Raw genomic sequence first — 23,191 nt, 5'->3', positions numbered from 1 at the left:
CAGTGAACCCTTCCTCAGTCAGTCTGTCTGTTATTGTATCAGTGAACCCTTCCTCAGTCAGTCCATCTGTTATTGTCTCAGTGAACCCTTCCTCAGTCAGTCAGTCTGTTTTTGTCTCAGTGAACCCTTCCTCAGTCAGTCAGTCTGTTATTGTCTCAGTGAACCCTTCCTCAGTCAGTCAGTCAGTCTGTTATTGTCTCAGTGAACCCTTCCTCAGTCAGTCAGTCTGTTATTGTCTCAGTGAACCCTTCCTCAGTCAGTCAGTCAGTCTGTTATTGTCTCAGTGAACCCTTCCTCAGTCAGTCAGTCAGTCTGTTATTGTCTCAGTGAACCCTTCCTCAGTCAGTCAGTCAGTCTGTTATTGTCTCAGTGAACCCTTCCTCAGTCAGTCAGTCAGTCAGTCAGTCTGTTATTGTCTCAGTGAACCCTTCCTCAGTCAGTCAGTCTGTTATTGTCTCAGTGAACCCTTCCTCAGTCAGTCTGTCTGTTATTGTCTCAGTGAACCCTTCCTCAGTCAGTCCGTCTGTTATTGTCTCAGTGAACCCTTCCTCAGTCAGTCAGTCTGTTATTGTCTCAGTGAACCCTTCCTCAGTCAGTCAGTCTGTTATTGTCTCAGTGAACCCTTCCTCAGTCAGTCAGTCTGTTATTGTCTCAGTGAACCCTTCCTCAGTCAGTCAGTCTGTTATTGTCTCAGTGAACCCTTCCTCAGTCAGTCCATCTGTTATTGTCTCAGTGAACCCTTCCTCAGTCAGTCCATCTGTTATTGTCTCAGTGAACCCTTCCTCAGTCAGTCAGTCAGTCTGTTATTGTCTCAGAGTGAACCCTTCCTCAGTCAGTCAGTCTGTTATTGTCTCAGTGAACCCTTCCTCAGTCAGTCCGTCTGTTATTGTCTCAGTGAACCCTTCCTCAGTCAGTCTGTTATTGTCTCAGTGAACCCTTCCTCAGTCAGTCCATCTGTTATTGTCTCAGTGAACCCTTCCTCAGTCAGTCTGTTTTTGTCTCAGTGAACCCTTCCTCAGTCAGTCTGTTATTGTCTCAGTGAACCCTTCCTCAGTCAGTCCATCTGTTATTGTCTCAGTGAACCCCTCCTCAGTCAGTCCATCTGTTATTGTCTCAGTGAACCCTTCCTCAGTCAGTCCATCTGTTATTGTCTCAGTGAACCCTTCCTCAGTCAGTCAGTCTGTTATTGTCTCAGTGAACCCTTCCTCAGTCAGTCAGTCTGTTATTGTCTCAGTGAACCCTTCCTCAGTCAGTCCATCTGTTATTGTCTCAGTGAACCCCTCCTCAGTCAGTCCATCTGTTATTGTCTCAGTGAACCCCTCCTCAGTCAGTCCATCTGTTTTTGTCTCAGTGAACCCTTCCTCAGTCAGTCTGTTATTGTCTCAGTGAACCCTTCCTCAGTCAGTCCATCTGTTATTGTCTCAGTGAACCCCTCCTCAGTCAGTCCATCTGTTATTGTCTCAGTGAACCCTTCCTCAGTCAGTCCATCTGTTATTGTCTCAGTGAACCCTTCCTCAGTCAGTCAGTCTGTTATTGTCTCAGTGAACCCTTCCTCAGTCAGTCAGTCTGTTATTGTCTCAGTGAACCCTTCCTCAGTCAGTCCATCTGTTATTGTCTCAGTGAACCCTCCTCAGTCAGTCCATCTGTTATTGTCTCAGTGAACCCTTCCTCAGTCAGTCCATCTGTTATTGTCTCAGTGAACCCTTCCTCAGTCAGTCAGTCTGTTATTGTCTCAGTGAACCCTTCCTCAGTCAGTCAGTCTGTTATTGTCTCAGTGAACCCTTCCTCAGTCAGTCCGTCTGTTATTGTCTCAGTGAACCCTTCCTCAGTCAGTCAGTCTGTTATTGTCTCAGTGAACCCTTCCGCAGTCAGTCCATCTGTTATTGTCTCAGTGAACCCTTCCTCAGTCAGTCAGTCAGTCTGTTATTGTCTCAGTGAACCCTTCCTCAGTCAGTCAGTCTGTTATTGTCTCAGTGAACCCTTCCTCAGTCAGTCAGTCTGTTATTGTCTCAGTGAACCCTTCCTCAGTCAGTCCGTCTGTTATTGTCTCAGTGAACCCTTCCTCAGTCAGTCAGTCTGTTATTGTCTCAGTGAACCCTTCCTCAGTCAGTCAGTCTGTTATTGTCTCAGTGAACCCTTCCTCAGTCAGTCCATCTGTTATTGTCTCAGTGAACCCTTCCTCAGTCAGTCAGTCTGTTATTGTCTCAGTGAACCCTTCCTCAGTCAGTCCATCTGTTATTGTCTCAGTGAACCCTTCCTCAGTCAGTCAGTCAGTCAGTCTGTTATTGTCTCAGTGAACCCTTCCTCAGTCAGTCAGTCAGTCTGTTATTGTCTCAGTGAACCCTTCCTCAGTCAGTCAGTCTGTTATTGTCTCAGTGAACCCTTCCTCAGTCAGTCAGTCTGTTATTGTCTCAGTGAACCCTTCCTCAGTCAGTCTGTCTGTTATTGTCTCAGTGAACCCTTCCTCAGTCAGTCTGTCTGTTATTGTCTCAGTGAACCCTTCCTCAGTCAGTCCATCTGTTATTGTCTCAGTGAACCCTTCCTCAGTCAGTCCGTCTGTTATTGTCTCAGTGAACCCTTCCTCAGTCAGTCTGTTATTGTCTCAGTGAACCCTTCCTCAGTCAGTCCATCTGTTATTGTCTCAGTGAACCCCTCCTCAGTCAGTCCATCTGTTATTGTCTCAGTGAACCCTTCCTCAGTCAGTCAGTCAGTCTGTTATTGTCTCAGTGAACCCTTCCTCAGTCAGTCTGTCTGTTATTGTCTCAGTGAACCCTTCCTCAGTCAGTCAGTCTGTTATTGTCTCAGTGAACCCTTCCTCAGTCAGTCTGTCTGTTATTGTATCAGTGAACCCTTCCTCAGTCAGTCCATCTGTTATTGTCTCAGTGAACCCTTCCTCAGTCAGTCAGTCTGTTTTTGTCTCAGTGAACCCTTCCTCAGTCAGTCAGTCTGTTATTGTCTCAGTGAACCCTTCCTCAGTCAGTCAGTCAGTCTGTTATTGTCTCAGTGAACCCTTCCTCAGTCAGTCAGTCTGTTATTGTCTCAGTGAACCCTTCCTCAGTCAGTCAGTCAGTCTGTTATTGTCTCAGTGAACCCTTCCTCAGTCAGTCAGTCAGTCTGTTATTGTCTCAGTGAACCCTTCCTCAGTCAGTCAGTCAGTCTGTTATTGTCTCAGTGAACCCTTCCTCAGTCAGTCAGTCAGTCAGTCTGTTATTGTCTCAGTGAACCCTTCCTCAGTCAGTCAGTCTGTTATTGTCTCAGTGAACCCTTCCTCAGTCAGTCCATCTGTTATTGTCTCAGTGAACCCTTCCTCAGTCAGTCAGTCTGTTATTGTCTCAGTGAACCCTTCCTCAGTCAGTCAGTCTGTTATTGTCTCAGTGAACCCTTCCTCAGTCAGTTAGTCTGTTATTGTCTCAGTGAACCCTTCCTCAGTCAGTCAGTCTGTTATTGTCTCAGTGAACCCTTCCTCAGTCAGTCCATCTGTTATTGTCTCAGTGAACCCTTCCTCAGTCAGTCCATCTGTTATTGTCTCAGTGAACCCTTCCTCAGTCAGTCAGTCAGTCTGTTATTGTCTCAGAGTGAACCCTTCCTCAGTCAGTCAGTCTGTTATTGTCTCAGTGAACCCTTCCTCAGTCAGTCCGTCTGTTATTGTCTCAGTGAACCCTTCCTCAGTCAGTCTGTTATTGTCTCAGTGAACCCTTCCTCAGTCAGTCCATCTGTTATTGTCTCAGTGAACCCTTCCTCAGTCAGTCTGTTTTTGTCTCAGTGAACCCTTCCTCAGTCAGTCTGTTATTGTCTCAGTGAACCCTTCCTCAGTCAGTCCATCTGTTATTGTCTCAGTGAACCCCTCCTCAGTCAGTCCATCTGTTATTGTCTCAGTGAACCCTTCCTCAGTCAGTCCATCTGTTATTGTCTCAGTGAACCCTTCCTCAGTCAGTCAGTCTGTTATTGTCTCAGTGAACCCTTCCTCAGTCAGTCAGTCTGTTATTGTCTCAGTGAACCCTTCCTCAGTCAGTCCATCTGTTATTGTCTCAGTGAACCCCTCCTCAGTCAGTCCATCTGTTATTGTCTCAGTGAACCCCTCCTCAGTCAGTCCATCTGTTATTGTCTCAGTGAACCCTTCCTCAGTCAGTCTGTTTTTGTCTCAGTGAACCCTTCCTCAGTCAGTCTGTTATTGTCTCAGTGAACCCTTCCTCAGTCAGTCCATCTGTTATTGTCTCAGTGAACCCCTCCTCAGTCAGTCCATCTGTTATTGTCTCAGTGAACCCTTCCTCAGTCAGTCCATCTGTTATTGTCTCAGTGAACCCTTCCTCAGTCAGTCAGTCTGTTATTGTCTCAGTGAACCCTTCCTCAGTCAGTCAGTCTGTTATTGTCTCAGTGAACCCTTCCTCAGTCAGTCCATCTGTTATTGTCTCAGTGAACCCCTCCTCAGTCAGTCCATCTGTTATTGTCTCAGTGAACCCTTCCTCAGTCAGTCCATCTGTTATTGTCTCAGTGAACCCTTCCTCAGTCAGTCAGTCTGTTATTGTCTCAGTGAACCCTTCCTCAGTCAGTCAGTCTGTTATTGTCTCAGTGAACCCTTCCTCAGTCAGTCCGTCTGTTATTGTCTCAGTGAACCCTTCCTCAGTCAGTCAGTCTGTTATTGTCTCAGTGAACCCTTCCGCAGTCAGTCCATCTGTTATTGTCTCAGTGAACCCTTCCTCAGTCAGTCAGTCAGTCTGTTATTGTCTCAGTGAACCCTTCCTCAGTCAGTCAGTCTGTTATTGTCTCAGTGAACCCTTCCTCAGTCAGTCAGTCTGTTATTGTCTCAGTGAACCCTTCCTCAGTCAGTCCGTCTGTTATTGTCTCAGTGAACCCTTCCTCAGTCAGTCAGTCTGTTATTGTCTCAGTGAACCCTTCCTCAGTCAGTCAGTCTGTTATTGTCTCAGTGAACCCTTCCTCAGTCAGTCCATCTGTTATTGTCTCAGTGAACCCTTCCTCAGTCAGTCAGTCTGTTATTGTCTCAGTGAACCCTTCCTCAGTCAGTCCATCTGTTATTGTCTCAGTGAACCCTTCCTCAGTCAGTCAGTCAGTCTGTTATTGTCTCAGTGAACCCTTCCTCAGTCAGTCAGTCAGTCTGTTATTGTCTCAGTGAACCCTTCCTCAGTCAGTCAGTCTGTTATTGTCTCAGTGAACCCTTCCTCAGTCAGTCAGTCTGTTATTGTCTCAGTGAACCCTTCCTCAGTCAGTCTGTCTGTTATTGTCTCAGTGAACCCTTCCTCAGTCAGTCCATCTGTTATTGTCTCAGTGAACCCTTCCTCAGTCAGTCCGTCTGTTATTGTCTCAGTGAACCCTTCCTCAGTCAGTCTGTTATTGTCTCAGTGAACCCTTCCTCAGTCAGTCCATCTGTTATTGTCTCAGTGAACCCCTCCTCAGTCAGTCCATCTGTTATTGTCTCAGTGAACCCTTCCTCAGTCTGTCAGTCCATCTGTTATTGTCTCAGTGAACCCTTCCTCAGTCAGTCTGTTATTGTCTCAGTGAACCCTTCCTCAGTCAGTCCATCTGTTATTGTCTCAGTGAACCCTTCCTCAGTCAGTCAGTCCATCTGTTATTGTCTCAGTGAACCTTTCCTCAGTCAGTCAGTCTGTTATTGTCTCAGTGAACCCTTCCTCAGTCAGTCCGTCTGTTATTGTCTCAGTGAACCCTTCCTCAGTCAGTCTGTTATTGTCTCAGTGAACCCTTCCTCAGTCAGTCCATCTGTTATTGTCTGTCAGTGAACCCAGTCTGTTCATGTTCCTGTATTAACCTGCTGAAAGGAAAAGAGTAGAATAGAGTACCACTACGACTAGGCTGGAGCCTGTTGGCCAGATAGCCAGCGGAGACTAGAGTGGAGCCTGTTGGCCAGATAGCCAGTGGAGATTAGACTGTAGCCTGTTGGCCAGATAGCCAGTGGAGACTAGAGTGGAGCCTGTTGGCCAGATAGCCAGTGGAGACTAGACTGTCGCCTGTTGGCCAGATAGCCAGTGGAGACTAGACTGTCGCCTGTTGGCCAGATAGCCAGTGGAGACTAGACTGTCGCCTGTTGGCCAGATAGCCAGTGGAGATTAGACTGCAGCCTGTTGGCCAGATAGCCAGTGGAGACTAGACTGTCACCTGTTGGCCAGATAGCCAGTGGAGACTAGAGTGGAGCCTGTTGGCCAGATAGCTAGTGGAGACTAGAGAGGAGCCTGTTGGCCAGATAGCCAGTGGAGACTAGACTGTAGCCTGTTGGCCAGATAGCCAGTGGAGACCAGAGTGGAGCCTGTTGGCCAGATAGCCAGTGGAGACTAGACTGTCACCTGTTGGCCAGATAGCCAGTGGAGACTAGAGTGGAGCCTGTTGGCCAGATAGCTAGTGGAGACTAGAGAGGAGCCTGTTGGCCAGATAGCCAGTGGAGACTAGACTGTAGCCTGTTGGCCAGATAGCCAGTGGAGACTAGAGTGGAGCCTGTTGGCCAGATAGCCAGTGGAGACTAGAGTGGAGCCTGTTGGCCAGGTAGCCAGTGGAGACTAGAGTGGAGCCTGTTGGCCAGGTAGCCAGTGGAGACTAGACTTTAGCCTGTTGGCCAGATAGCCAGTGGAGACTAGAGTGGAGCCTGTTTATCAGACAAAGCAAAGGTGATAGCAACCTCCCGTTAACGAATATGTCAATCCATGTAATCATCAGTAGAGTAATCAGGTTGTAGGACAATCCACATTTACTGCTCCTTCTGAGGCTTGTTTTAGTTCTAGGGTTAGTGTTGGTTCTGGGGTTGGTGTTGGTTCTAGGGTTGGTGAGAGTTGGTGTTGGTTCTAGGGTTTGTTTTGGTGTTGGTTCTAAGGTTGGTTTTGGTGTTGGTTCTATGGTTGGTTTTGGTGTCTGTTCCAGGGTTAGTTTTGGTGTTGGTTCCAGGGTTGGTGTTGGTTCTAGGGTTGGTGTTTTTTCCAGGGTTTGTTTTGGTTCCGGTTCTAGGGTTAGTGATGGTTCTAGGGTTGGTCTTGGTTCTAGGGTTGGTGTTGGTACCGGTTCTAGGGTTGGTGTTGGTTCCGGTTCTAGGGTTGGTGTTGGTTCTAGGGTTAGGGATGGTTCCAGGGTTGGTGTTGGTTCCGGTTCTAGGGTTTGTGATGGTTCTAGGGTTAGGGATGGTTCCAGGGTTGGTGTTGGTTCCGGTTCTAGGGTTTGTGATGGTTCTAGGGTTAGGGATGGTTCCAGGGTTGGTGTTGGTTCCGGTTCTAGGGTTAGTGATGGTTCTAGGGTTAGGGATGGTTCCAGGGTTGGTGTTGGTTCCGGTTCTAGGGTTAGTGATGGTTCTAGGGTTAGTGATGGTTCTAGGGAGCCAGTGGTTCTTTATTCTGTCATTATGGTGTTGCCTTCTGACAGGGAGGAGCAACACTCTCATTATCTAATGTGTGTCTGCGCCTCTCATTAACCTGTTCTCTCTCCCTCTTCTCTCCAGCCTGTCCTACAGTAAGAATGGAGTGATCCGTGTGGACGGCTTCTCCACTCCAGATCAGTTTGATGAGGAGGCTCTGTCCCTCTGGGCTCCTGATGTATACGAGGAGAATGAGTTGGACCCAGACTCCTCCAAGTACATCCTCTCATATATAGGAGACCAGTTCTGTCAGATGGTCACCACTGAGAACACTGCTGCTACATGGATCAAAAAAGATGGTATGGAGAGGAGCACAGAGAAGTGTTGTTGTTAATCTGAAAGGCAGAGGAGCACTGATAAGTGTTGTTGTTAGTCTGAAAGGCATAGGAGCACGGAGAAGTGTTGTTGTTAATCTGAAAGGCAGAGGAGCACAGATAAGTGTTGTTGTTGTTAATCTGAAAGACAGAGGAGCACAGAGAAGTGTTGTTGTTAGTCTGAAAGACAGAGGAGCACAGAGAAGTGTTGTTGTTAGTCTGAAAGGCAGAGGAGCACAGAGACATTATCTCCGTTAGTCTGAAAGACAGAGGAGCACAGAGACATTCTCTATGTTAGTCTGAAAGACAGAGGAGCACAGAGACATTCTCTATGTTAGTCTGAAAGACAGAGGAGCACAGAGACATTCTCTATGTTAGTCTGAAAGACAGAGGAGCACAGAGACATTCTCTATGTTAGTCTGAAAGACAGAGGAGCACAGAGACATTCTCTATGTTAGTCTGAAAGACAGAGGAGCACAGAGACATTCTCTATGTTAGTCTGAAAGACAGAGGAGCACAGAGACATTCTCTATGTTAGTCTGAAAGACAGAGGAGCACAGAGACATTCTCTATGTTAGTCTGAAAGACAGAGGAGCACAGAGACATTCTCTCTGTTAGTCTGAAAGACAGAGGAGCACAGAGACATTCTCTATGTTAGTCTGAAAGACAGAGGAGCACAGAGACATTCTCTATGTTAGTCTGAAAGACAGAGGAGCACAGAGACATTCTCTCTGTTAGTCTTAGTGTTCCTGTAGAAAGCTGGGGTCAAACCTCAAACTAGTATCTGTGTGTTTTAACAGGTCAAACCATCCTGAACTGTAGAACAACTAAATGTTTTATTGTGGGTGTTATTGTACCAATGTTAGAGCCCTCTGAGGCCAGACTAGTCTATAAAGTCTTCTGCAAGAAGGAACCAGTCTGCCTGGAAGTGCTCTGCTGTCCTCTGCCTGTCCTCTGCCTGTCCTGTTGTCTTCATCCTCCCTGTTTGTGTGTGCTTTGCCCTGCAGCCAAGATGGCCTGGAAGAGGGCTGTGAGAGGGGTCCGGGAGATGTGTGACGCGTGTGAAGCCACCTTGTTTAATATTCACTGGGTCTGCCACAAATGTGGCTTCGTGGTTTGTCTGGACTGTTACAAGGCAAAGGAGAGGAAGACCTCCAAAGGTCAGTCAACATTTAGGATGTTAACATTTTAAAGCCTCTTCTTTTCCACCATAGACAAGTAGAGGATACAGGTTTCTCTCCATCTCTCCCCCTCCCCCTCTCTCTCCTCCCCCTCTCTCCTCCCTCTCCCCCTCTCCTCCCTCCCACCTTCCTCTCCCCCTCTCTCCCTCTCTCTCCTTCCTCCCTCTCTCCCTCTCTCTCCTCCCTCTCACCTCCTCCCCCTCTCTCCTCCCTCTCGCCCTCCCTCTCCCCCTCCTCCCTCTCTCTCCTTCCTCCCTCTCTCCCTCTCTCTCCTCCCTCTCTCCCCCTCTACTCTCTCTCCTCCCTCTCTCCTCCCTCTCTCCCCCTCTACTCTCTCTCCTCCTCTCTCCTCCCTCTCTCCTCCCTCTCCCCCTCTCTCTCCTCCCTTCCCCTCTCTCTCCTCCCTTCCCCTCTCTCTCCTCCCTTCCCCTCTCTCTCCTCCCTCCCCCTCTCTCTCTCTCTCTCTCCCTCTCCCCCTCTCTCTCCTCCCTCTCCCCCTCTCTCCTCCCTCTCCCCCTCTCTCCTCCCTCTCCCCCTCTCTCTCCTCTCTCTCTCCTCCCTCTGCCCCTCTCTCTCTCCTCCCTCTGCCCCTCTCTCTCTCCTCCCTCTGCCCCTCTCTCTCTCCTCCCTCTGCCCCTCTCTCTCCTCCCTCCCTCTCTCTCTCTCTCTCTCTCTCTCTCTCTCTCTCTCTCTCTCTCCTCTCTATCCAAGGTGGGGGTCTGGTTGAGACAGACATTGTGTCGTAGTTCTGATGGTTGGTCACAGGGCCCTGGGCAGATGTAAATCACCATGACGACAGACAGACATGGCATATCTGCTGTACCCAGCCTGCCCCCTACTGCCTGCTATAGTAGTGGTAGGGGACTGACTGTGTGCTTCTGTCTCTGTCTCTCTCTGTGTCTCTGTCTCCAATTCAAAGGGCTTTATTGGCATGGGAAACATATTTTATTACCTCAACAGGTGAAATAAACATGACTCTCTCTGTCTGTCTGTCTGGACGGCAACCCTCCAGCTCCTAGAGAGTGAAACCCCATCCATCACAGCTCCTACAGAGTGAAACCCCATCCATCACAGCTCCTAGAGAGTGAAACCCCATCCATCACAGTTCCTACAGAGTGAAACCCCATCCATCACAGCTCCTACAGAGTGAAACCCCATCCATCACAGCTCCTAGAGAGTGAAACCCCATCCATCACAGTTCCTACAGAGTGAAACCCCATCCATCACAGCTCCTACAGTGTGAAACCCCATCCATCACAGCTCCTACAGAGTGAAACCCCATCCATCACAGCTCCTACAGAGTGTGAAACCCCATCCATCACAGCTCCTACAGAGTGAAACCCCATCCATCACAGCTCCTACAGAGTGAAACCCCATCCATCACAGCTCCTAGAGAGTGAAACCCCATCCATCACAGCTCCTACATAGTGAAACCCCATCCATCACAGCTCCTACAGAGTGAAACCCCATCCATCACAGCTCCTACAGTGTGAAACCCCATCCATCACAGCTCCTACAGAGTGTGAAACCCCATCCATCACAGCTCCTACAGAGTGAAACCCCATCCATCACAGCTCCTACAGAGTGTGAAACCCCATCCATCACAGCTCCTACAGAGTGTGAAACCCCATCCATAACAGCTCCTACAGAGTGTGAAACCCCATCCATCACAGCTCCTACAGAGTGTGAAACCCCATCCATCACAGCTCCTACAGAGTGTGAAACCCCATCCATCACAGCTCCTACAGAGTGTGAAACCCCATCCATCACAGCTCCTACAGAGTGTGAAACCCCATCCATCACAGCTCCTACAGAGTGTGAAACCCCATCCATCACAGCTCCTACAGAGTGTGAAACCCCATCCATCACAGCTCCTACAGAGAGTGAAACCCCATCCATCACAGCTCCTACAGAGAGTGAAACCCCATCCATCACAGCTCCTACAGAGTGTGAAACCCCATCCATCACAGCTCCTACAGAGTGTGAAACCCCATCCATCACAGCTCCTAGAGAGTGTGAAACCCCATCCATCACAGCTCCTAGAGAGTGTGAAACCCCATCCATCACAGCTCCTAGAGAGTGAAACCCCATCCATCACAGCTCCTACAGAGTGTGAAACCCCATCCATCACAGCTCCTACAGAGTGTGAAACCCCATCCATCACAGCTCCTACAGAGTGTGAAACCCCATCCATCACAGCTCCTACAGAGAGTGAAACCCCATCCATCACAGCTCCTACAGAGAGTGAAACCCCATCCATCACAGCTCCTACAGAGTGTGAAACCCCATCCATCACAGCTCCTACAGAGTGTGAAACCCCATCCATCACAGCTCCTAGAGAGTGTGAAACCCCATCCATCACAGCTCCTAGAGAGTGTGAAACCCCATCCATCACAGCTCCTAGAGAGTGAAACCCCATCCATCACAGCTCCTACAGAGTGTGAAACCCCATCCATCACAGCTCCTACAGAGTGTGAAACCCCATCCATCACAGCTCCTACAGAGTGTGAAACCCCATTCATCACAGCTCCTACAGAGTGTGAAACCCCATTCATCACAGCTCCTACAGAGTGTGAAACCCCATTCATCACAGCTCCTACAGAGTGTGAAACCCCATCCATCACAGCTCCTACAGAGTGTGAAACCCCATCCATCACAGCTCCTAGAGAGTGTGAAACCCCATCCATCACAAGCTCCTAGAGAGTGTGAAACCCCATCCATCACAGCTCCTAGAGAGTGTGAAACCCCATCCATCACAGCTCCTACAGAGTGTGAAACCCCATCCATCACAGCTCCTAGAGAGTGTGAAACCCCATCCATCACAGCTCCTAGAGAGTGTGAAACCCCATCCATCACAGCTCCTAGAGAGTGAAACCCCATCCATCACAGCTCCTAGAGAGTGAAACCCCATCCATCACAGCTCCTAGAGAGTGAAACCCCATCCATCACAGCTCCTAGAGAGTGAAACCCCATCCATCACAGCTCCTACAGAGTGTGAAACCCCATCCATCACAGCTCCTAGAGAGTGAAACCCCTTCCATCACAGCTCCTAGAGAGAGTGAAACCCCATCCATCACAGCTCCTAGAGAGTGTGAAACCCCATCCATCACAGCTCCTAGAGAGTGAAACCCCATCCATCACAGCTCCTAGAGAGTGAAACCCCATCCATCACAGCTCCTAGAGAGTGTGAAACCCCATCCATCACAGCTCCTACAGAGTGTGAAACCCCATCCATCACAGCTCCTACAGAGTGTGAAACCCCATCCATCACAGCTCCTACAGAGTGAAACCCCATCCATCACAGCTCCTAGAGAGTGAAACCCCATCCATCACAGCTCCTACAGAGTGAAACCCCATCCATCACAGCTCCTAGAGAGTGAAACCCCATCCATCACAGCTCCTAGAGAGTGTAAACCCCATCCATCACAGCTCCTACAGTGTGAAACCCCATCCATCACAGCTCCTAGAGAGTGTGAAACCCCATCCATCACAGCTCCTAGAGAGTGTGAAAACCCATCCATCACAGCTCCTACAGAGTGTGAAACCCCATCCATCACAGCTCCTACAGAGTGAAACCCCATCCATCACAGCTCCTAGAGAGTGAAACCCCATCCATCACAGCTCCTAGAGAGTGTAAACCCCATCCATCACAGCTCCTACAGAGTGTAAACCCCATCCATCACAGCTCCTAGAGAGTGAAACCCCATCCATCACAGCTCCTACAGAGTGAAACCCCATCCATCACAGCTCCTAGAGAGTGAAACCCCATCCATCACAGCTCCTACAGAGTGTGAAACCCCATCCATCACAGCTCCTAGAGAGTGTAAACCCCATCCATCACAGCTCCTACAGAGTGTAAACCCCATCCATCACAGCTCCTAGAGAGTGAAACCCCATCCATCACAGCTCCTACAGAGTGAAACCCCATCCATCACAGCTCCTAGAGAGTGAAACCCCATCCATCACAGCTCCTAGAGAGTGAAACCCCATCCATCACAGCTCCTAGAGAGTGTAAACCCCATCCATCACAGCTCCTACAGAGTGTAAACCCCATCCATCACAGCTCCTAGAGAGTGAAACCCCATCCATCACAGCTCCTAGAGAGTGAAACCCCATCCATCACAGCTCCTAGAGAGTGAAACCCCATCCATCACAGCTCCTAGAGAGTGTGAAACCCCATCCATCACAGCTCCTAGAGAGTGAAACCCCATCCATCACAGCTCCTAGAGAGTGAAACCCCATCCATCACAGCTCCTAGAGAGTGTGAAACCCCATCCATCACAGCTCCTACAGAGTGAAACCCCATCCATAACAGCAACTACAGAGTGAAACCCCATCCATCACAGCTCCTACAGAGTGTAAACCCCATCCATCACAGCTCCTAGAGTGTGAAACCCCATCCATCACAGCTCCTACAGAGTGTAAACCCCATCCATCACAGCTCCTAGAGAGTGAAACCCCATCCATCACAGCTCCTAGAGTGTGAAACCCCATCCATAACAGCTCCTAGAGAGTGAAACCCCATCCATCACAGCTCCTAGAGAGTGAAACCCCATCCATCACAGCTCCTAGAGTGTGAAACCCCATCCATAACAGCTCCTACAGAGTGAAACCCCATCCATCACAGCTCCTAGAGTGTGAAACCCCATCCATCACAGCTCCTACAGAGTGTAAACCCCATCCATCACAGCTCCTAGAGTGTGAAACCCCATCCATCACAGCTCCTACAGAGTGTAAACCCCATCCATCACAGCTCCTAGAGAGTGAAACCCCATCCATCACAGCTCCTAGAGTGTGAAACCCCATCCATAACAGCTCCTACAGAGTGAAACCCCATCCATCACAGCTCCTAGAGTGTGAAACCCCATCCATCACAGCTCCTACAGAGTGAAACCCCATCCATCACAGCTCCTAGAGTGTGAAACCCCATCCATCACAGCTCCTACAGAGTGAAACCCCATCCATCACAGCTCCTAGAGTGTGAAACCCCATCCATCACAGCTCCTACAGAGTGAAACCCCATCCATCACAGCTCCTAGAGTGTGAAACCCCATCCATCACAGCTCCTACAGCAGACAGTGTGTTATTAGCATTAACAGTGTTGTTCTAGTTGATTTGATTCCCCATGTTGAGAAGCAGCAGCGGAGGATTCATCCTAATTCTCCAGTTGAACCTGTAAAGTCCTGAGAGAGGGGTGGAACATCAACACGGTCTGTTCCCATGTAGTGTCTGAGGCCCAAATGGGTGGACCATTTGGTCCACATGTAGTGTCAGAGGCCCTTCATAGTGGACCACTCCAACACCCACAGAGCCCTGGTCAAAGTAGTGCACTATAAAGGGACTGGAGTAGCGTTTGGGAAGCAGCCAGACGGGGTTTCCATGGAGACCTGACAGGGTTTGTTGGTTTGAGGGTAGTAATGTGTGTTTTGTTGTTCCTCCAGACAAAGAGCTGTACGCCTGGCTGAAGTGTGTCAAGGGACAGCAGCATGGTCACAAGTACTTGATGCCAACACAGATTATCCCAGGAACTGGTAGGAACCATTGATTTCTGTTCCTCTCTCTCTGTCTGGACCTCAGCCTGGGCTGGAATAGCTTTCATTATTCAGTTAGGAAAGTACAACACAAAATAGGACTCCATTACAACACAGAGTTAAAGTACAACACAAGACAGACTCCATTACAACACAGAGTTAAACTACAAGACAGGACTCCATTACAACACAGAGTTAAACTACAAGACAGGACTCCATTACAACACAGAGTTAAACTACAAGACAGGACTCCATTACAACACAGAGTTAAAGTACAACACAAGACAGGACTCCATTACATTGTTCTCCTCTGACAGTAACACCGTGTAGGTCTAACATGCTGACAGAAGTGTGTACTAATGACCAGTGGTCTGTTGTGCAGTTCTGACAGAGGTGGTGAGCGCCATGCATCTGTTCAGGGAGAAGTACAGCATCAGGTCTCCATGTGTCTGTACTGGGAAACACAACCCTCTACTCAGCAAGCTGCCTGCTACCAATGGAGTCTCTCAGGTATGGAGATACACTGCTGCTGCTCTGTTTCTGCTGCTTCCCAAGTGACACCCTATTCCCTACATAGGGCCCTGCTCTAAAGTAGTGCACTATGGCACCCAATTCCCTACATAGTGCACTACTTTAGACCAGGGCCCTATGGAACCCTATTCCCTATATAGTGCACTACTTTAGTCCAGGGCTCTATAGAACCCTATTCCCAATATAATACAGTACTGTTGACCAGAGCTCTATAGAACCCTATTCCCTATATAGTGCACTACTTTAGACCAGAGCTCTATAGAACCCTATTCCCTATATAGTGCACTACTTTAGACCAGAGCTCTATAGAACAATATTCCCTATATAATACACTACTTTAAACCAGAGCCCTATAGAACAATATTCCCTATATAGTGCACTACTTTTGACCAGAGCTCTATTGCACCGTATTCACTACATGGGAATAAGGTGGTATTTGGGACGCACATTCTGGTTTCCAGTACTGCCAAACCCAGTACTGCCAAACCCAGTATTGCCAAACCCAGTACTGCCAAACCCATCCTCTGTCCTGCTCTGGAATCTAGAGCTCTGTCTGTTAGCTCAGTAATGTAGACTAGTTAGAGCTCTGTCTGTTAGTTCAGTAATGTAGACTAGTTAGAGCTCTGTCTGTTAGCTCAGTAATGTAGACTAGTTAGAGCTCTGTCTGTTAGCTCAGTAATGTAGACTAGTTAGAGCTCTGTCTGTTAGCTCAGTAATGTAGACTAGTTAGAGCTCTGTCTGTTAGTTCCGTAATGTAGACTAGTTAGAGCTCTGTCTGTTAGCTCAGTAATGTAGACTAGTTAGAGCTCAGTAATGTAGTCTGTTGAACAGTGTGTCTGTGATGTGTTGTTGTTTACCTGTGTAGTCTGTGATGTGTTGTTGTTGACCTGTGTAGTCTGTGATGTGTTGTTGTTGACCTGTGTAGTCTGTGATGTGTTGTTGTTGACCTGTGTAGTCTGTGATGTGTTGTTGTTGACCTGTGTAGTCTGTGATGTGTTGTTGTTGACCTGTGTAGTCTGTGATGTGTTGTTGTTGACCTGTGTAGTCTGTGATGTGATGTGTTGTTGTTGACCTGTGTGGTCTGTGACGTGTTGTTGTTGACCTGTGTAGTCTGTGACGTGTTGTTGTTGACCTGTGTAGTCTGTGATGTGTGGTTGTTGACCTGTGTAGTCTGTGACGTGTTGTTGTTGACCTGTGTAGTCTGTGACGTGTTGTTGTTGACCTGTGTAGTCTGTGATGTGTTGTTGTTGACCTGTGTAGTCTGTGATGTGTTGTTGTTGACCTGTGTAGTCTGTGACGTGTTGTTGTTGACCTGTGTAGTCTGTGACGTGTTGTTGTTGACCTGTGTAGTCTGTGACGTGTTGTTGTTGACCTGTGTAGTCTGTGATGTGTTGTTATTGACCTGTGTAGTCTATGATGTGTTGTTGTTGACCTGTGTAGTCTGTGATGTGTTGTTGTTGACCTGTGTAGTCTGTGATGTGTTGTTGTTGACCTGTGTAGTCTGTGACGTGTTGTTGTTGACCTGTGTAGTCTGTGACGTGTTGTTGTTGACCTGTGTAGTCTGTGATGTGTTGTTGTTGACCTGTGTAGTCTGTGATGTGTGGTTGTTGACCTGTGTAGTCTGTGACGTGTTGTTGTTGACCTGTGTAGTCTGTGACGTGTTGTTGTTGACCTGTGTAGTCTGTGACGTGTTGTTGTTGACCTGTGTAGTCTGTGATGTGTTGTTGTTGACCTGTGTAGTCTATGACGTGTTGTTGTTGACCTGTGTAGTCTGTGATGTGTTGTTGTTGACCTGTGTAGTCTGTGACGTGTTGTTGTTGACCTGTGTAGTCTGTGACGTGTTGTTGTTGACCTGTGTAGTCTGTGATGTGTTGTTGTTGACCTGTGTAGTCTGTGACGTGTTGTTGTTGACCTGTGTAGTCTGTGACGTGTTGTTGTTGACCTGTGTAGTCTGTGATGTGTTGTTGTTGACCTGTGTAGTCTGTGACGTGTTGTTGTTGACCTGTCTCTCCTGGTCAGGTTCTCCAGAACGTGTTAAACCACAGCAACAAGATCTCTCTATGTAATGTGAAGACAGAGCCTGGGCAGCTGAACCCCATCCAGGGTAAAGCTGAGACTAACGGAGGCTCCAGCCCTGCCTCGGACCCCTCCTCTGACTCCAAACCGACTCCCCCGGAGTCCCAGAGCCCTCTCCACTTCCTGGCTGACCTGACTGAACAGAAGTCACGGGAAGACAAGAAAGGTACATCACGGTAGCGCACTCTCTGTGCTGGTCAATCTGACTGTTAGCCCGGCCCGCTGAGAACTTTCCTCTAAGTGTGTGTCTAGTTTGTGTTCTTGTCAGGCTGCCAGCAGCGTTCCAACCCTCCTGTTTAGGATTCAGTATGACTGTAGTTATACAGCAGTGTTCCAACCCTCCTGTTTAGGGCTCAGTATGACTGTAGTTATACAGCAGTGTTCCAACCCTCCTGTTTAGGGCTCAGTATGACTGTAGTTATACAGCAGTGTTCCAACCCTCCTGTTTAGGGTTCAGTATGACTGTAGTTATACAGCAGCGTTCCAACCCTCCTGTTTAGGGCTCAGTATGACTGTAGTTATACAGCAGTGTTCCAACCCTCCTGTTTAGGGCTCAGTATGACTGTAGTTATACAGCAGTGTTCCAACCCTCCTGTTTAGGGCTCAGTATGACTGTAGTTATACAGCAGCGTTCCAACCCTCCTGTTTAGGGTTCAGTATGACTGTAGTTATATAATGCTTAGTTGTTACTGGTGTGATGATGATAAATACCAGATATCTCCAGAGGTTATTTGTTACTGGTGTGATGATGATGATGATAAATACCAGATATCTCCAGAGGTTAGTTGTTACTGGTGTGATGATGATGATGATAAATACCAGATATCTCCAGAGGTTAGTTGTTACTGGTGTGATGATGATGATGATAAATACCAGATATCTCCAGAGGTTAGTTGTTACTGGTGTGATGATGATAAATACCAGATATCTCTAAAGGTTAGTTGTTACTGTTGTGATGATGATGATGATAAATACCAGATATCTCTAGAGGTTAGTTGTTACTGGTATGATGATGATAAATACCAGATATCTCCAGAGGTTATTTGTTACTGGTGTGATGATGATGTATTGTAACTGATATGTCTTGTCTCTGGTGTAGAAAACAAGGAGTCTCCTCTGGGTAAGGTGGGCAAGGAGGAGAAGGTCAGTAGCCTGGAGTCTCTCCACTGTAAAGCGTCTAGCCTGGTGTCTAACATCACAGAACAGGGCTCTACTCTAAGAGACCTCCTGACGACCACCGCTGGTAAACTACGTCTGGGCTCTACTGATGCTGGCATGGCCTTCGCTCCTGTATACTCCACCGCAGCACAGGTACGCGGCTGGGACAGAGAGACACACACCCAGTCCACCATTATCTTGCTGTATGGAGGGAATAACACGGTATTATTTCAACATACTGATTCACATGTTCTGATGCTGTATCTCTCTTCTCCAGATGGGGAAGAGCGGCCGTAGCATGCCCAACATCCTGGATGACATCATCGCGTCCGTGGTGGAGAACAAAATCCCTGCCAGCCGAGGAGCCAAGCTGAGTCTGAAGCTGGAGGCCACCACCACCACTACAGAGGACAGGGAGGTGAAGACGGAGAGGATCGAGAGGAAGAAGCAGACTGGGACAGGTCCTAACCCTGGGACGGGGACAGGTCCTAACCCTGGGACGGGGACAGGTCCTAACCCTGGGACGGGGACAGGTCCTAAGCCTGGGACGGGGACAGGTCCTAAGCCTGGGACGGGGACAGGTCCTAACCCTGGGACGGGGACAGGTCCTAACCCTGGGACGGGGACAGGTCCTAACCCTGGGACGGGGACAGGTCCTAACCCTGGGACGGGGACAGAAGAGCTTCCTGAACCCAAGCCTCAGCTAGAGAAGGCCCTGCAGCTCCATGCTGACATCCCCCACTGCTGGTTGTATGATCGCAGACTGCTCTGGCTGAAAGACCATCGACACCCTGGCAACTGTAAGCTGTTCAGAGAGTGTTGGAGACAGGGACAGGTCAGTCAGTCTCTAGTTCCTCCCTTCAGATGTTTCCTCACTCACTAGCTTCATCTCCAGTGCTTTTAGTTGGTGGAGAAGTGGAGATACAGTCCATGGTGAATATTTGGGTCCTACTGCACCACTGTGTGCAATATTCGTTGTTGCTTTGTCTCTGACCGGGCTATAGAGAGAGAGCGGTGGAGACCACCGGGCTGTAGAGAGAGAGCGGTGGTGGGGACCACCTGGCTGTAGAGAGAACACCACCGGGCTGTAGAGAGAGAGCGGTGGTGGAGACCACCGGACTGTAGAGAGAGCAGCGGTGGAGACCACCGGACTGTAGAGACCACCGGACTGTAGAGAGAGCTGCTTTTGATAGTATCACTGCCCTGGATAGTATCACTACTCTGGCTAGTATCACTACTCTGGCTAGTATCACTGCTCTGGCTAGTATCACTGCTCTTGATAGTATCACTGCCCTGGATAGTATCACTACTCTGGCTAGTATCACTACTTTGGATAGTATCACTACTCTGGATAGTATCACTGCTCTGGATAGTATCACTACTCTGGATAGTATCACTGCTCTGGATAGTATCACTGCTCTGGATAGTATCACTACTCTGGATAGTATCACTGCCCTGGATAGTATCACTGCTAGTATCACTGCTCTGATAGTATCACTACTCTGGCTAGTATCACTGCTCTGGCTAGTATCACTACTCTGGCTAGTATAACTACTAGTATCACTACTCTGGCTAGTATAACTACTAGTATCACTGCTCTGGCTAGTATCACTACTCTGGATAGTATCACTGCTCTGGATAGTATCACTACTCTGGCTACTATGACTGCTCTGATATTATCACTGCTCTGGATAGTATCACTACTCTGGATAGTATCACTGCTCTGGATAGTATCACTGCTGGCTAGTATCACTGCTCTGGCTAGTATCACTGCTGGCTAGTATCACTGCTCTGGATAGTATCACTGCTGGCTAGTATCACTACTCTGGCTAGTATCACTGCTCTGGCTAGTATCACTACTCTGGCTAGTATCACTACTCTGGCTAGTATCACTGCTCTGGCTAGTATCACTACTCTGGCTAGTATCACTACTCTGGCTAGTATCACTGCTCTGGCTAGTATCACTGCTCTTGATAGTATCACTGCCCTGGATAGTATCACTACTCTGGCTAGTATCACTACTCTGGCTAGTATCACTACTTTGGATAGTATCACTACTCTGGATAGTATCACTACTCTGGATAGTATCACTACTCTGGATAGTATCACTGCTCTGGATAGTATCACTACTCTGGCTAGTATGACTGCTCTGGCTAGTATCACTACTCTGGCTAGTATCACTACTCTGGCTAGTATCACTGCTAGTATCACTGCTCTGATAGTATCACTACTCTGGCTAGTATCACTGCTCTGGCTAGTATCACTGCCCTGGATAGTATCACTGCCCTGGATAGTATCACTGCCCTGGATAGTATCACTACTCTGGCTAGTATCACTACTCTGGCTAGTATCACTACTCTGGCTAGTATCACTACTTTGGATAGTATCACTGCCCTGGATAGTATCACTGCTAGTATCACTGCTCTGATAGTATCACTACTCTGGCTAGTATCACTGCTCTGGCTAGTATCACTGCCCTGGATAGTATCACTGCCCTGGATAGTATCACTACTCTGGCTAGTATAACTACTAGTATCACTGCTCTGGATAGTATCACTACTCTGATAGTATCACTACTCTGGCTAGTATCACTGCTCTGGATAGTATCACTACTCTGGCTAGTATGACTGCTCTGATAGTATCACTGCTCTGATAGTATCACTGCTCTGGATAGTATCATTGCTCTGGATAGTATCACTGCTCTGGATAGTATCACTACTCTGGATAGTATCACTGCCCTGGATAGTATCACTGCCCTGGATAGTATCACTACTCTGGCTAGTATCACTGCTAGTATCACTGCTCTGGCTAGTATCACTACTCTGATAGTATCACTACTCTGGATAGTATCACTGCTCTGGATAGTATCACTGCTCTGGATAGTATCACTGCTCTGGATAGTATCACTGCTCTGGATAGTATCACTGCTCTGGATAGTATCACTACTCTGATAGTATCACTACTCTGGATAGTATCACTACTCTGGATAGTATCACTACTCTGGATAGTATCACTACTAGTATCACTACTCTGGATAGTATCACTGCCCTGGATAGTATCACTACCCTGGATAGTATCACTACTCTGGCTAGTATCACTGCTAGTATCACTACTCTGGCTAGTATCACTGTTAGTATCACTACTCTGGCTAGTATCACTGCTAGTATCACTACTCTGGCTAGTATCACTACTAGTATCACTACTCTGGCTAGTATCACTACTCTGGCTAGTATCACTACTCTGGATAGTATCACTGCTCTGGATAGTATCACTGCTCTGGATAGTATCACTGCTCTGGATAGTATCACTACTCTGGATAGTATCACTACTAGTATCACTACTCTGGCTAGTAGCACTGCTCTGGCTAGTAGCACTGCTCTGGCTAGTATCACTACTCTGGCTAGTATCACTACTCTGGCTAGTATCACTACTCTGGCTAGTATCACTACTTTGGATAGTATCACTACTCTGGATAGTATCACTGCTCTGGATAGTATCACTACTCTGGCTAGTATGACTACTCTGGCTAGTATCACTACTCTGGCTAGTATCACTGCTAGTATCACTGCTCTGATAGTATCACTACTCTGGCTAGTATCACTGCTCTGGCTAGTATCACTGCCCTGGATAGTATCACTGCCCTGGCTAGTATCACTACTCTGGCTAGTATCACTACTCTGGCTAGTATCACTACTTTGGATAGTATCACTGCCCTGGATAGTATCACTGCTAGTATCACTGCTCTGATAGTATCACTACTCTGGCTAGTATCACTGCTCTGGCTAGTATCACTGCCCTGGATAGTATCACTGCCCTGGATAGTATCACTACTCTGGCTAGTATAACTACTAGTATCACTGCTCTGGATAGTATCACTACTCTGATAGTATCACTACTCTGGCTAGTATCACTGCTCTGGATAGTATCACTACTCTGGCTAGTATGACTGCTAGTATCACTGCTCTGGCTAGTATCACTACTCTGATAGTATCACTACTCTGGATAGTATCACTGCTCTGATAGTATCACTGCTCTGGATAGTATCACTACTCTGGCTAGTATGACTACTCTGGCTAGTATCACTACTCTGGCTAGTATCACTACTTTGGATAGTATCACTGCCCTGGATAGTATCACTGCTAGTATCACTGCTCTGATAGTATCACTACTCTGGCTAGTATCACTGCTCTGGCTAGTATCACTGCCCTGGATAGTATCACTGCCCTGGATAGTATCACTGCCCTGGATAGTATCACTACTCTGGCTAGTATAACTACTAGTATCACTGCTCTGGATAGTATCACTACTCTGATAGTATCACTACTCTGGCTAGTATCACTGCTCTGGATAGTATCACTACTCTGGCTAGTATGACTGCTCTGATAGTATCACTGCTCTGGATAGTATCATTGCTCTGGATAGTATCACTACTCTGGATAGTATCACTACTCTGGATAGTATCACTACTCTGGATAGTATCACTGCCCTGGATAGTATCACTACTCTGGCTAGTATCACTGCTAGTATCACTGCTCTGGCTAGTATCACTACTCTGATAGTATCACTACTCTGGATAGTATCACTGCTCTGATAGTATCACTGCTCTGGATAGTATCACTACTCTGATAGTATCACTACTCTGATAGTATCACTACTCTGGATAGTTTCACTGCTCTGGATAGTTTCACTGCTCTGGATAGTATCACTGCTCTGGATAGTATCACTGCTCTGGCTAGTATCACTACTCTGGCTAGTATCACTACTCTGGCTAGTATCACTACTCTGGCTAGTATCACTGCTCTGGATAGTATCACTACTCTGGATAGTATCACTACTCTGGCTAGTATCACTACTAGTATCACTACTCTGGATAGTATCACTGCCCTGGATAGTATCACTGCCCTGGATAGTATCACTACTCTGGCTAGTATCACTGCTAGTATCACTGCCCTGGATAGTATCACTGCCCTGGATAGTATCACTGCCCTGGATAGTATCACTGCTCTGGCTAGTATCACTGCTCTGGCTAGTATC

The 23,191-nt window shown here is 47.8% G+C and overlaps 1 protein-coding gene across 5 annotated transcripts in view; it reads left to right on the top strand.

Annotated features, from left to right (window-relative positions):
• The window catches only part of jmjd1cb (jumonji domain containing 1Cb), a 186,237-nt gene that overhangs the window by 125,024 nt on the left and 38,022 nt on the right, over positions 1–23,191 (top strand). For all 5 annotated transcript variants that reach the window (XM_031813082.1, XM_031813081.1, XM_031813080.1 and 2 more), the window contains 7 exons: positions 7,451–7,665; positions 8,688–8,840; positions 14,303–14,392; positions 14,775–14,902; positions 16,943–17,165; positions 18,099–18,310; positions 18,435–18,992. In XM_031813082.1, coding sequence (XP_031668942.1) covers positions 7,451–7,665; positions 8,688–8,840; positions 14,303–14,392; positions 14,775–14,902; positions 16,943–17,165; positions 18,099–18,310; positions 18,435–18,992 — 1,579 coding nt within the window. The remainder of the gene's footprint in view (positions 1–7,450; positions 7,666–8,687; positions 8,841–14,302; positions 14,393–14,774; positions 14,903–16,942; positions 17,166–18,098; positions 18,311–18,434; positions 18,993–23,191) is intronic.

This window comes from Oncorhynchus kisutch, unplaced genomic scaffold (genome assembly GCF_002021735.2).
Source record: "Oncorhynchus kisutch isolate 150728-3 unplaced genomic scaffold, Okis_V2 Okis04b-Okis11a_hom, whole genome shotgun sequence".
Taxonomy (NCBI): Eukaryota; Metazoa; Chordata; class Actinopteri; order Salmoniformes; family Salmonidae; genus Oncorhynchus; species Oncorhynchus kisutch.
Note: the sequence above shows the minus strand (reverse complement) of the source record. Positions and strands in the feature narration are given on the sequence as shown.